We start from the raw sequence: 15494 nt of genomic DNA, 5'->3' as shown, positions 1-15494 counted from the left end.
TTACCCGACAATTCCTTGTGCTCTTTGATGGTTTGTCATGGGGAAAATGTTGAAAACCCTTGCCTGTGTTATATATTTAAAATGTGTTCATCCAAGCCTTAGCCAACTATGGAGGACATGGAAAATACAGGAAAATGTGAATGACACTACGTTCCAAAATCTTCCCTTGTAAAGTTTTAGTTTCTTATAACAGTTACAGGCCCTTCTTCCAGAAGTTTTCTTTTTACAGTATACACTCCGTCCTCCATATCCATAGGTTCCACATCTGCTAATTCAAGCAGCTTCGGATCAAAAATATTCGAGAAAAAAATTCCGGAAGGTTCCCAAAAGCAGAACTTGAATTTGTTGCAACTATTTACATAGCACTTACATTGTATTGGGTATTATAAGTAATCTAGAGATGATTTAAGGTATATGGGAAGATGTGCGTAGACTATATGCTAACGCGTTTTATATAAGGAACTTGAGCATCTGTGGATTTTGGTATCTGGGGGGTCCTGGAACCACCCCCGCCCCCCATGGATACCGAGGGATGACTACATACATATTATCATTCTTGGAGTAGGGAGTACAAGAAGGCTCTAAAACACAGGGTAGAATTGTACATGTGCACAATACATAAGAAGGAGTTTTGATAACCTGGTTAAGTGCTAAGGATTCATAATTCTGCCGCCAACTGACTGATACTCTAGGGAAAATTGGTGTCTCTGGTGTGCCTTGTTCATTGTGAGAAACAGTTTGCCCTCCTTTTAATTTGTTCCTGAAGTCCGATATTCCCATAGACACCTCAGGCCAAACAATGAGCCTTACAGTAATCAGGATACATTTTTTTTTTTGCCTTTAAAAGATATTTTTAACAGAAGTGATATTTAAATCAGGGGTGAAAGGATGGATGAGTTAATAAATAAGGTTGGACCAACTCACTTTCCATACAAAAAATTAAGATCCCTACTTCACACAAAACACAAAAGCAAATTTCAGATAGATTAAAGAAAGCTCCAAGTGTAAAAAACCAAAACTTTTAAACTGCTTGAAGAAAATATAGGCAATATCTTTAGAATCTTGGGTCACAGAAGGTTTCTTTTTTTTTTTAATACAGCAGTTTCTTATTAGTCATCCATTTTATACACATCAGTGTATACATGTCAATCCCAATCTCCCAGTTCATCCGACCACCACCCCCACCTCCCACTGCTTCCCCACTTGGTGTCCATACATTTGTTCTGTACATCTGTGTCTCTATTTCTGCCCTGCAAACCGGTTCACCTGTACCATTTTTCCAGGTTCCACATATGTGCGTTAATATATGATATTTGTTTTTCTCTTTCTGACTTACTTCACTCTGTATGACAGTCTCTAGAGTCATCCACGTATCTACAAATGACCCAATTTCATTCCTTTTTATGGCTGAGTAATATTCCATTGTATATATGTACCACAACTTCTTTATCCATTCGTCTGTTGATGGGCATTTAGGTTGCTTCCATGACCTGGCTATTGTAAATAGCACAGCAATGAACATTGGGGTGCATGTGTCTTTTTGAATTATGGTTTTCTCAGGGTATATGCCCAGTAGTGGGATTGCTGGGTCATATGGTAATTCTATTTTTAGTTTTTTAAGGAACCTCCATACTGTTCTCCATAGTGGCTGTATCAATTAACATTCCCACCAACAGTGCAAGAGGGTTCCCTTTTCGCCACACCTTCTCCAGCATTTGTTGTTTGTAGATTTTCTGATGATGCCCGTTCTAACTGGTGTGAGGTGATACCTCATTGTAGTTTTGATTTGCATTTCTCTAATAATCAGTGATGTTGAGCAACTTTTCATGTGCTTCTTGGCCATCTGTATGTCCTCTTTGGAGAAATGTCTATTTAGGTCTTCTGCCCATTTTTTGATTGGGTTGTTTGTTTTTTTAATATTGAGCTGCATGAGCTGTTTATATATTTTGCAGATTAATCCTTTGTCAGTTGCTTCGTTTGCAAATATTTTCTCCCATTCTGAGGGTTGTCTTTTCGTCTTGTTTGTAGTTTCCTTTGCTTTGCAAAAGCTTTGAAGTTTCATTAGGTCCCATTTGTTTATTTTTGTTTTTATTTCCATTACTCTAGGAGGTGGATCAAAAAAGATCTTGCTGTGATTTATGTCAAAGAGTGTTCTTCCTATGTTTTCCTCTAAGAGTTTTATAGTGTCTGGCCTTACATTTAGGTCTTTAATCCATTTTGAGTTTATTTTTGTGTATGGTGTTAGGGAGTGTTCTAATTTCATTCTTTTACATGTAGTTGTCCAGTTTTCCCAGCACCACTTATTGAAGAGACTGTCTTTTCTCCATTGTAGGCACTTGGCACAGGCTCTGAAATTCTATGTTAACTTTAAAAACACACATGCTAACATAAAAGCATTTAATATTTTAACTAGACAGTCCAAATGCCATCAGTTGGGATGCTTTCAGCTGCAAGTAACAGAACAACCAACCCAACCTGGATTAAACAATGAAAAGCTTTACCAGCTCATATAAAAGGAGGTCTGTGTAAAAGGGCAGGATGGGCTTCAGAGGTGGTTGATCCAGCATATCAGAGGCCTGTTCAAAGACCCAGGTTCTTTCTGTCTGTCTGCTCTACCACTCATGGGGTTTACTTCATCTCAAGGCAGATTTCCACTGAGGTTGTAGATAGTTGTCAGCATTCCTGGCTGTGCATGACCTTGTGCATGGGAGGAAGAGAAGAAGAGAAGCTTGTTGCTCTCTCTAAGGGTGAGAAGGTAATTTCCCAGATGCCTCCAGCAGATCTCACCTCATGAGCCAGAAGTGGGCTCTTGCCAGTCAACCTACTCCAGGAAAAGAGGGTGAGGTGAGCATCCTGAGATGCAAGGTAACTCTGGGGAGAGAGGAATACTGAAGAGAATTGGGGCTCTGTTGAGGAGGAAGAAGGGGAGGCAACCAGCAGTATTCCCACTAGTCATTTTGTTTTAATGCTACTCTTTTGATGTCTGTTATGCCATGAGGTTTTTGAGTTAGAACTATTTTTTATGCGGCCATATGAGATGTCTTTCTTTTCTTCTGAGTAGTGTGATTTCTGTTTTAAGATGGCAGAGTGAAGCCAAATTTCAAAATATCCATCCTTTTAGATCTGAAGATATGAACAGCAAATGGATAAAAGTTAGCAGACATATACCAACAGCAAATTCAAAGAACACAGCTGATGGTCAGTAAGAGAAATGAAAGTTTCCAAGAATTCAGAGGGTTTGGCTTAGAGTTGTTCTTCACCTCTCACTATGCAGAGGCTCTATGAGAGAAAAGGATAGTGAGCAAATACTGCAAAATCCTTAATGGGTGTGGCAGGAGAGTGGGTGAGTACAGGTAGTGCTGTGTTGTAGGAGCACTGGGAATTGCAGGTGACTGGAATCCCTTCCCTGAATGTTTCTCTCATGTGACAAAGAAAAGCATACTAGAGATCGTTATTTTGGTATGTCCCGGCTGGGAAAGAAGTAGAGAAGAAAGGCAGAATGACAGTAAACCCTGGAGCTGATTATCTTCTTCAGTAAACTGGGAGTTAGCAGAACACCTGACAGAAGGCAATCTTGATAAAGGGAGTCTCTGGTGAACAGTAAGTGGAAGAAGCGGCACATAGTGAACCCGGGGTGACAGGGCTCCCTTATCTCTTTCATGGGCTAGGTAGGGGTGTTCATTGGATAGGCAGGATTTGAAGGAAATGGAATGATTACAAAGGAACAACCTGGGCTGACTCTTTCTGATGGAAATGAAATATCACAAGGATTGAGGGAATTACAGAATGTTAGGGAGGAGAAGAATATATCCCTGGGAGAAGAGAGCAGAGTTAGGCTGCTTGTAACCCTAGCCCCTGTTGAGCTGGATCCCTTTTCCTTTTATCACACTCCTGAACCTCCCTTCCCCCCAACACACCTGCACAAAGCTGCTAGAATGCAGCACCAGCTGAGGATGTGGCTGGGAGGGGAAAGGTTCCCCTAGACTACACAGTAACACCGACAGAAGTACTCCACAGAACATCCTGAGCCAATGAGAAGACACGGCCAGGCCTCTGCACTCACAGCAAGGTGGAGAGAAAGGCACAGTGCCTGCAGAAAAAAGATGCAGTCTGTTCTGGAAGGAATAATAATTTCCCTTCAAAACAGAAGAGAGTCCTGCATGAGCTATTAAGAACCTGAGTTTCATAGAACATTGGCTCAGAAATGATGATAATAATAAAATAACAGAATGAGGTGGAAAGGGGAAAATATGGGGCCAAGGAGACTCATAGAGAACCAATTTGCAGAATAAACAAATTAGAAGCAGCTAGGAATGGAATAGTCATGGCTGAAAAATTAACTTACTGACAGAGCACAATCTTGAGATATTCAGTGAGTGCAGAAGAAAAAGAAAGATTGAAACAAGTGAAAATGATAGGTGTGGTATTGGACTTCCTGGAGGCGGAGCTGAGCTAGAAGTATGGGCCTTCAGTTTTTTGTTCAAGTTCCTCTTGGAATTAGGTTTTTGGTTGCAGAGAATTGACCACTTTAGACAGCACTCATTTGGAAATGTGTAAGCATTGACAAATGGTGAAAATGAATGTTCATGTTCTTCCTAGAAGAATACCAATGAGATGAAAGATTTATTTATAGCCTGAGATACCAGGAAAATTCCCCTTTGAAGCAATTTGTTTCCTGGCAGTGATACTAAAAGCTCCCTTCCCCCACCACATGATGATTTTCTATGCTTTGCAGGACCTGGTCTTTTGCTAAATGTAGATACTGACCTGCTGATCTCAGGGCAAGCTGCTTTTCCTATAGCCAGAACCCACTTTGTAGGACAGGTTCTATGGAGAAAAAAAATTTTTTTGTTCTGTCAGACATTTATGGTTAATCATTGACATTTTCTACATTAAAAAAAAAGTCTCTCAAGTAAGTCTGGGTGATAGGTTAGCATGAAAGAAGAGCAAACAAATCCACTAATGTTTACTTTAGTTGACTAGAAAACTGAACTTTCATTCCTTGCATGTCACCAAGTATGGTTTAGAATCTTTACGTTGTAAATTGCTGTGGGGAGTAGATCATAGAGCAGAAATTGGTTGCTGGAATGGACTTGTCATGAATTATTCATTCACTACCTAGTTCCTAGGAAATCAGCTGGAGGAAGTAGTTAGTCCAGTTTGATCACAGGAGTGGTATGCTAAGGGCTCTAGCAAGCCCTTACAAGTCCGGCAGCAGCGACGATGTGCTTCTGCTGGCTGCTGTAGGGCAGCAGCTGCTGTGCATTGCAGGCAGAACCAAGGAACATGCTGCTGGGGGAGAGCTGCACTGAGGACTCCCTGATGCTTCTTGCCAGAAAATGAAACTTCAGGTAGGAGAAGTGCCCTGTTAGCGTGGCCGGATTTCTCATGGATCTTAGGGATGCCATTAGGCCTTATGGAACAAATCTGCATAGAACTGGAGTTGCTCAAGGGTGCCTCACTAGTGAGGTTGCCAGCCAGAGAAGCTTAGCAGTTTTTTTCCATTTTCAAGGGTGTACTTTGTTTCTAACAAAACCGTTCCTTGAAATTGTGAAAAGTATTCTTGCGCCAAATAAACATTAAGTCTATAAATTATAGCATATGTTTTAATGATATCTCCTACTCTTGGTGTAAAAAATGTCTTTTTTATTGACATAATATTGGTCATATAATTTAAAATCATGGAATTATGACTTTGGAAAATCATGAGAAAGACAACTTAGTTTATAATTTGCATGAGCACAGCTGCAGGCTCCATTGTATTTTCTAGAGGAAAGGCACCTTGGTTCTTTCTGTTGGAGCATTCATTTTGGGAAGATCTTTTAGCTTCTCATAAGATGGAAAATGCATAAAAGATGGAACAGTAACAAAAGGTCTTTGTTCTATTTGTTGGTATTATTTACTGTGTGTGTGCGCGCACGCGCGCGTGTGTACGTGCGCACGCGCACTCTCTCTTTCTCAGTAAGCCAGACATGTAATTTCATTTGGCAGGGACATTCTAATGTTGCCATTTGCATGTCTGTCTTATTTTGTATGGATGCTCTCTCTGTTAACTTTGCTGAGGCTATGAGTTGCTCTTGAGCTGGAGGGACAAAAGTAGTAAAGATGAAAAGAGCCTCAAGGAATCTGGGCCAAATTGGATATACATATTTCATCATGAAATACCATTTATAGTTTTGAAACTCTTAAGTAAACAAACATCCCTTGAACACGTACACTCTGAGCTCTGAGACAACCAGTGACGATCAACAGTCTCCTTCTGCATCATTTTCTTAAGCTCCACAAGAGACAGAGATCTTTGTTTTGTTCACTTATCATTCCCAAGGGCCTAGAACAGTACTGGGCACATAGTAGGTGGTTAATAAATGTGTTCCCTGAATGAGAATGTTCTGTACTAAAGAAAACAGTCTTCCTACAAAGGTTATAGTATTTACAGTGTTACAGTTTCTTTGAAAACTTTTACAACAAACGTATTCTGAATTGTATTGGTAAAGATTTTTCAGGTAACTTCAAGGAATTATGTATTTCTTGGATATATAAAGAGTTTTAAAGTGGCAGAAATTAAAATCCATTCATTTTACTGTCTGTATAATTAAGGTTTTTAAAAAATCAACAGTGAATACAAAGACCTTTCATTTTTTGGTGTAACTTTATTTCATGTTCAAAAAATGAAAATTACTTAATGGAACATGTATTTGGAAAAGAGTGTATTCATCAATACCTTATTAGGGATATTATCATTCTAATCATGCCATGTTACATGTAACATTTTAAAAAGCATTTATCATTCTATGTCAGAAGGCTTTTAAAACTATAAACCCATTTATTCATAACTTCTAGGGTAAGTTTAAGACTGCAGTATGTTTGGAGCTGAGTGGAACTAAGCAGGGCAACATATTCCCCATAGATAATATCACATTTGAGAGCTCAGTGGAACCAAAAGGGGTCAGTCATCTCTGTTAACTTCTCTCTCCTCCCCGCTCCCACACAAGCCCACTTTATAAAGGACAAAACTGAAATCCAGAGAACATAGATGAATGGTCCAAGAACAAATGGTTAGCTGTTATGGTTTTACGCTTGACCATCTCAAATTTTTTAGTTGCTTGTTACTTTATTATTGCCACATTAAAGCTTAGAAAAATGAAGCAGATAATCACACTATTATAAATTTGGACTGTATTATTTTACTGAAGACAACTATTAGTGCATCTTGCATTACTTTAAATAAATTGTCTTAGTCTATTTGTTGAAATACAGTTTTATAAATTGTAGACTTTTCACCCTTTTGTGATGTATTTTTTTTCCTGAGTTAAAATTGTAATGGCTAAATGTGCCCTAAATTTTATTTCAAATTTGAACTTTTTTATAAAATGATGTTTTGTTCTATTTTTGTTACTCCTTAAAACTATCTGGGTTTTGCTTTTATTTTTGAGATAGATGTAGATTGTTGCATAATTTTTCTGAGTCCTTTTTACCGACTATATTAGTCTGCTTGGGTTGCCTTAATAAAACGTTACGTGTGTGGAGACAGAGAGGTATCTCTCTCTTTCCCATCTCAAAGGGATAAGCAAAATGTGGTAAATCCATACAATAGAATGTTATTTAGCCGTGAAAAGGAATGAAGTATTAATACATACTGCAGCATCAGCAAACCTTGAAAACATTATGTTAAGTGAAAGAAACCAGACACAAAAGGCCACATTTTGTCTGACTCCATTTGTATGAAAGACAGAGATAGAAAACAGATGAGTGGTTGCTAGGGACTTGGAAGAGGGGAATGGGGTTTTGTTTTAGGGTAGTGAAAATGTTCTGGAACTAGAGAGGGATGATGGTTGCTGAACATTTTAAGTATACTAATGTCACTGAATTGTGCACTTTAAAATGGTTGAAATGGTAAGTTTTCTGTGTGTTTTACCACAAGAAAAAACAAAAAAGATGAGCTTACAACCAGAAAAATATTTTTTCAGGAAAAGGTAAAATCATGATTCTCATGAACAAATATTAAGGAATTTATTATACTCATGTGATATGAAAGAACTAGCAGATGTTCAACAAGTTCAAAGGAAAAGTCAAAAGAGCACCAATTTATGTAAAGGAAATATTGAGAACTGCAAATGGAGACAAAACTGATTTTTCCATGGGAGAGGGGTGGAAGTCAAAAGTCACTCTCAAATAGGACATCACTTACTTATTAAGTACCTACATTGTACAAAGAATTGCACATAGCTCATAGTTTTCCATTGAAACTCAACATTTTTCCCCTATAGTCTCCCCTCTTTTGATAAAAAATCTCATAGAAAAATTATTCTTGATCAAAATTAAGATCCTATTAGATTTGGCCTGATAATTTATATAGGGACAACAAGAGTGTTAATTTCCCTTATGGGCCTTCTTAAGTTGCTTTGCTGGAAGTTTTTCTAAGGAATATCAAAGTGGATTTTTTAAAGCCTCATTATTTGTGGTCCTAACATTAGGAAGCCAAACCAAGAACTTGCTATCAAATTTCACTTACAGTACCTATAAATTTTCCTAATTTCTTGAGATCCCCCAAATACTTTGTTTCCTAGGCCTGCCAGGAAGTGGCTTTCCTTACTTGTCTGTAAGGCTGGGAACCTTTAAGCCAGTTTTCCCAAGAAGGGCTCTGAAAAACACAACCTGAGTTCCTTAAATGTGCCTGGTCATATCTGATTGAATGAGCACCATCCTTAAATGTGAGCTTAGCTGCAAAATCAGAGTTTCCAATTATGTCCTAGTAAGAAAGAGGACAGATTCTTATTGAACCTATGCAGGTAACTTTATTGCTATGAAGATAAGAATATGCAATAAGAGTTATGAATTCTGGAGGGCTCAGGCAGGGAGAATAAGATATCATTGACAGGGGTTTCATTTCAGTTTATGAAAGCAGAGTCTACTAAATTATTGTGAGTTAAAGGAAAGAGAAAGGGCTTCCTTATATATTTAGGAAATAGAACATTCAAACAGTATCAAGAATGTTTAAAACAAAACTAACAATATTCCCTCATCAATTCATTTAACCTTGTTTGATTAGTTCTTATTGCACTGAATCTTGGTAAGAGTTCTGGAAATCATGACTTAGTTCACTGGTATGGTCTCAGAGTTGTTTAAATGATGCCATCAGAAGCCTGTACCCAAAAGTACCTGGCATAGTCCTTTTCCATGGGCCTCTGACACAGCCCTGTAGCCTGTAGCTGATTGCAAGAGCTTTCAGGGAAACATCAGACTAAAATAAACAAACAGAAAATATCTGTAGATGGCAAAAGACTTAAAATGGCTGTGCTTACTCTATTAGTGATATTTTTAAAAATGAAATGTCTTATGAGAGAGTTTATGTCAAGAAACATGTAACTGGCAGGGAAATTTGGCTATTTCTTCGGCATGCAAAACAAGATAATTAAGTCAGTCCCCCCCAAATTTTAGACAAAATAATTATAAACATAATAAACTCTATATTTAAGGAATGCAATGAACAGTACATCTGATTTATAAAAAATGAATGAGCATAAACTTTACAGAGAAAAAAATCTTCAGATATAATAATCCTTAGACATTAATATACCATGAATACAACACAAATATATCAGGACTGTCAAGTAAAGAGATTCAGTAAGTCTGAAATAGTTCCTAAACTTTCTGTATATTGATGAAACTCCATAGTAGGTGATGGGAATCCCCAACTGAAAACCATTGGCCTAGAAGGTGCTAGATTCAAATATTAAAAGTAAAGTAGTGACCACGTTAACATTTTAAAAAAATAACAGGAATCATGTCTGATAACAACTACAGAGTACAGAGCAGCATCAGGACTCTGATAAATAGAAATGTATCACGACAGCGCAGTACTGACAGATCTCTTCTCATTTCATAACTCTTCCCATGCAGTTCATCAATAGTAACAAATCAAGAAAACCTAGTTAGTCTCAGTACCTTTCCTTTTATAGGATGAAAAGATAAACCTTTGTGATTTTTCAGGGCCCCCCTGGGAAATCTCAAAGACAGGTTTAGGAGCAAAAGATATCATGAAATTTTGATTTCATTTTATTTTACATTTAAGATTTGATTTTGTGAAGACAAGAAACCAAAAGTTTTCAGGAGATTTGAACATTTAAAAGAGAAATTGGATCATGGGTACCTGAGAAACAATGACTACTCATTTTAATATTTACTCTAGCTTTTTTTTTTTATAAATTTATTTTTGGCTGCGTTGGGTCTTCGTTGCTACGCGTGGGCTTTCTTTTTTTTTTTGGTTGCGGCGAGCAAGGGCTACTTTTCCTTGCGGTGTGCAGGCCTCTCATTAAGGTGGCTTCTCTTGTTGCTGAGCACGGGCTCTAGGCATGCAGGCTTCAGTAGTTGTGGCTCGTGGGCTCAGTAGGTGTGGCTCAGGGGCTCTAGAGCACAGGCTCAGTAGTTGTGGCTCATGGGCTTAGTTGCTCCGCGGCATGTGGGATCTTCCTGGACCAGGGCTCGAACCCACGTCCCCTGCATTGGCAGGTGTATTCTTAACCACTGCGCCACCAGGGAAGCCCAGTGACTACTCATTTTAAAGTGACAATAAACATTTGAAAAATAAGCATAGAAGGTAACATTATTGTAAAGAATTTAACTCTTTCATAAGTGAGGAACCTTTGTTTTCTACTTAAATCAAGGACATAATAAAGTTAACATAAAAAGCACAGAAAATTAATCTGATAAAACACAGAGTCTGTTACCTAGGGATATTGTAGAGAAGGTAAAGAATAACTCTACTGAGAATAAAGAGGTTAAAGAATAACCTCTTACTGAGAGAAGACCAATTATCAAGAAAATTTGTAATTTTAACAGTTAAAATAAAATTCTAGTTTTGCATCAGCATAATATTTGATACTAAAGGAATTACAAGCTCTTTTATGAAATATCATTAATTAACCCATCAAGAATGAGCCAGCTTGGGCTAGGGCAAATAAAATTCCCTTTCCTCAAACCTTCTACAACTTTCTTGTTTTGTTCTTCACAGGTCTTTCTTATTCTGGAATAACCAGCCCTTTTATTTTAGGACAAAACTATTTTTTCCCCTTAATAAACCAAAAACCCATCTCATTACTGAACACATAAAGTTGTACCTCTTGTTCGCCATTGCTTCTAGTGGTCTCATTCACATGTGTTAGTTTCAACTTTTAACCAAAGTAACTTCTGTTACACAGAGGAAACTAGAGGGTGGGTAATTGTGAGCTATCACACACCATCATTTTAGCAGACTAGCAGGGCTAACATCCAGCATTAATACAACTTTTTATAGCTACACATATTCTTATACAAGTCTTATAGAGGCAAAAATTGAACACGTTTAACAGATTAACAGATTCAAAGATGCAGTCTCTTTGTAGCACATAGAAATATGAAGCAAAAGTATGTAAATTTAAAATTATGCTTACTAATAAATGTTTCAGTATTCTCACTTATAAATATTCTAGGTATCCAAATATAAGTTCATCAGAATAATGATTGGATTTGGTTAAACACAGATTTACATTTTTCATAATCTTAAACATTAGGTAGAGGTAATGATAGTTTTTTCAATCAGAAAACTTATAAGTTTAGGAAAAATACCCAGATAGAATAAAAATCTATGCTTATACTTAACACTGATAAATCAGAAAAGACATAGCTATGTTTATTAAACTATAAATATTAAGCCAGTCTCATTTGCCAAAAATTTGCCTAAATTATGTTAATCTGATTTCTTAAGACATTTCTGAATTGGTTTCTGTAGGGATGTTTTTATAATCTAGCACACTGAAAGTATTAGAATTCCACCTTCCCTACTTTCTAGGAATTTTAGGAATACTCTGTTTATACAAGTACTTACCTATATAAGTCAACTTCTGGTTCTAGATTCCCTTATTATGAGAGATTTTATAATCTAGTAAGATTTATAATCTAATTTAATACCATCCCTAGGTAGAAAATTATTACACCTTCACACAATGAAAGTTAAAGACCTTTCTGAATTACAGACACATAGACATGCAGACACAAAGCTTATAGCTACAATTCCAAAATTTCAGCCATGGGTCAAGAGTAAACATAAAATTACAAAATTCATTGGTCTGTATCAAAGACCTGTTTTCTTTCCTGTGGCTATGAGTTCTTAATTGACTTGAGCTCTGAACAGACAAATAGACAAACAGAAAAAACTAACATATCAGATTATCTATAGTCTTACCCATTAACCCATTTATAGAAATACAGAGGTTATAAAGATGATGAGACCATAAAACCAAATTCCCAATGGAAAATAATTTATCAGAGATAAACAAATCAAGGCAAACATAGTAGAGAGCCAAAGTTCTCTCCCTTCCAAGCAGATCCCAGTTTTCCCACCCAGGATATTTGAATAGGATAGAATAATGTGGTTTGAATAGGATAGCTCTAAGAGATGGCTCTGACTGTCCTAAAGGAATTAATGTTATCCTGGCCTTCAACCATTCACTGTGGCAAGGAGTAGGGGCAGAATGTTGCTAGGAAACAGAAATTCCCTCCTAGCTCAGACAGTGGCTAGACCAAAAGACTGGCATTAGTTACCAGCCTGTGCCATTGATTAGAAACAAATAAATGGATAGCAACTTAACTGTAACAGAATTTGGCACCAGGACCTGGAGAGTTGCAAGTAACAGACCCTAAATGTGAGAATTGACCAAATGAATTTAAGTGGTGATAGATAGGCAATCTCTTGTCAACAGTGATTGTTTTAAGCCAGTCAGTACCCACTCCTAGAGCTGGGAGTGGGAACCAATCCTACTGAAGGGCAAGGCTGGGAAAATCAGGGCAAAGGTGTCTAGTTGAAAGCAAATATTAGGACTTTCTAATATTCCCCTCTTGCAGAAAAATAAAATATTAAACTTGAGATTTTCTTGTACTTTATTTCCCAAATTGAGCAATTTGATTATGATATCATGGGCATGGATTTCTTTTAGTTTATCGTTTTTGGAGTTCATTCAGCTTCTTTAATCTGTAGGTGTGTGTCTTTCTCCAAACTTGGGAAAATTTTAGCAAGTATTTCTCCAAATATTTTTCATCACTGTACTCATTCTTCTTTACTTTTTGGATTCTAGTGATAGGACTGTTAGACTGTTTTGCTTCACAGATCCCTGAGATCTGTTCATATTTTTAAAAAAATCTTTTTTCCTCTCTGTTGATTAAATTGAATACTTTTTCTGTCAAGTTCTTGATTCTTTTATTCTGTCATCTCTGCTATTGAGTCCATTTTATTTCAAGAGTGTTGTGATTGCTCATTTGAGTATATTTATAATGGCTGCTTAAAGTCTCCATCAGATCTCAGCACCTCTATCATCTTGTTATTAGTGTCATCTTGTTATTGGTGTCCCATCCTTTATTTTTAACCTGTTTGTATTTACATATTTACAGTGTTTTTTTTGTAGGCAGCATGTAGTTATGTCTTGCTTTTTTATTCAGTCTGAAAATCTCTGCCTTTTAATTAGGGTGTTTAAACTGTACACCACACACACACACACATAAATACATATACATGTATGTGTATATAGCTAAACTTTTATATTATAACTGTACATTCATAAATAGTTGTAAAAAATGATACAGAGAGAAATCATGTATTCTTACACCACTCTCTCTTTCTTCTCTTTTTCCTGCTATCAAATGCTTTTTAAGAATTCCTTTTTGTTTTATCTATGGTGTTAATGACTATATATCTTTGTATAGCTTTTTCAGTGTTTGCTTATCTTTGGAAGTTTTGATTTGATTGTTTTTTACATCTTAAATCTCTTTAACTTTTTGAACATTTGGAAAACAGTTATAATAGTATTTTGATGTCCTTTTCTGCTGATTCTAACATATGTACCAGTTTTAATTGACTATTCTCATTAGAGGTCATGTGTTATTCCTTCTTTGCATCTCTGGTATAAATCATTTCTACTGCATACCAAAGTGCAGAGCAAAGCACTTGTATGATTGAGTTGCTGCCTGAACTAGTTACTTTTTTTTAATGGAATATAATTTTTACTTGAAAGAATGACAGTCAAACTATAGTTATCTTGACTTGGATATTTGGCAAACGTTTTCTCTAAATTGAATGAATGAGCCAGTCTTTCACTTTAAGGGAAGCAAGCAACAGTTTTTGTTGCCAAATTTGAGGTTTGTAAGCAAAAATTAGAATTTCAGAAAACTTGTATCCACCACTGTGAGCTTAGTAGCTTTTCAGTAATTAAAGATTCTTCTGATGCAATTGATGGTCATATTAATGAGTGTGGGTTTTTTGATATTGCATAATAAAATGTGTCAGTCTTGGAGATTTGCATAATTCAGTGAGCCAATAGTCTCTATATGGCCAGGGTGTGATGTTATAAAGTCAGGCATGGTTAAGAGATTGTTTCAAAGAAAGATGGGGCAGTTGATTTTAATAGAGTATTAAAAGTTCATTAATATCATTTCAGAGTCTAAATGCCAGGTAACTGTTGAGTTTTTGTGTAGTACAAAGAATAATATCCACAGTTGTTTCATGGTTATTAAAATACATATTCCTTTTCTAACTACGTAACTGTATAAAGCCAAATAGTCTTCATTTACTTCAGTCAAAACAGCATATCAGAGGAGATTGAATGCACAAGCAGATATGAGAATCCAGCTGTCTTCTATTAATTAGACAATAACAAGATTCATAAAAATGTAAAAACATGCTACTCTGCTCACTTTAGTTGTTTGTTTGTAAAAATAGTTGTTTTTCATAGAAATGTTCTTTATTTTAATTTGGTTTATTATTGTTAATTCTAAATGAATTAAGAGATTCATATTTTTAAAATTGTCCATTTTAATTTCTAATATGGTAAATATCAATAGATATAACCCACATAAACAAAAGATTTTTGGAGTCCTTGGTAATTTTTTATGTTGTGAAGGAGTCCTGAGACCAAAGGTACTGCTGTACCTCCTGGCATGGCATATATATTCCAGGGTGGCTGAGGGCAGGAGGAATGCTGGAGAAAGGAATAGCAGTTTCAGGAGAGGAAAATGTCTTCCCAGAAACCCTCAAGGGTAATATCTTTAGAGAGAATTTTCTTACATATTTACCCTTCATTGCAAAATAGTGTGAGAAAGTGAGAACTTTTGGTTGGGTCTGTTGCTGCTCAGAATAAAGTTGGAGTTCTGTTGGTGGCGATAGATATTGGGTAGACAGTTACCCATGTCTGTTACACATAAGTTTGGGTGTGTGTGTGTGTGTGTGTGTGTAACGACTGCTCATGTTCAGAGTTTCAGGGAAACTCCCACATAAAGTTCTTTTTTGTTTGACTACTTTATACAGAGTCCCCAAAACTTGCTTAGACACCTCACCTCATTGTCTTCTTGTTAATTCTTGGCTTGTTACAGGGCATGTTTGGTCTCAGTAGGCTCTGCATCTTGGCTCTACCTGCAGGGTACATTTTATTGGAGTCACATATGGACTTGGAAAATCATTGACAGGACTG

The 15494-nt window shown here is 36.6% G+C and overlaps 1 protein-coding gene across 9 annotated transcripts in view; it reads left to right on the top strand.

Annotated features, from left to right (window-relative positions):
- Positions 1-15494, top strand: part of MARCHF8 (membrane associated ring-CH-type finger 8) — a 111041-nt gene that overhangs the window by 68638 nt on the left and 26909 nt on the right. Inside the window, exon 1 of one of the 9 annotated variants that reach the window (XM_036828676.1) lies at positions 5105-5351. The exons of the other annotated variants lie outside the window; for them this stretch is intronic. Within the exon in view, the coding sequence (XP_036684571.1) occupies positions 5340-5351 (12 nt within the window). The 5' untranslated portion in view covers positions 5105-5339. Of the gene's footprint in view, positions 1-5104; positions 5352-15494 lie in introns of those variants that run through there. 9 annotated transcript variants of the gene reach the window in all.

The sequence above is a fragment of the Balaenoptera musculus genome, chromosome 16 (assembly GCF_009873245.2).
Source record: "Balaenoptera musculus isolate JJ_BM4_2016_0621 chromosome 16, mBalMus1.pri.v3, whole genome shotgun sequence".
Taxonomy (NCBI): domain Eukaryota; kingdom Metazoa; phylum Chordata; class Mammalia; order Artiodactyla; family Balaenopteridae; genus Balaenoptera; species Balaenoptera musculus.
This window is presented reverse-complemented; position numbering and strand designations above follow the sequence as displayed.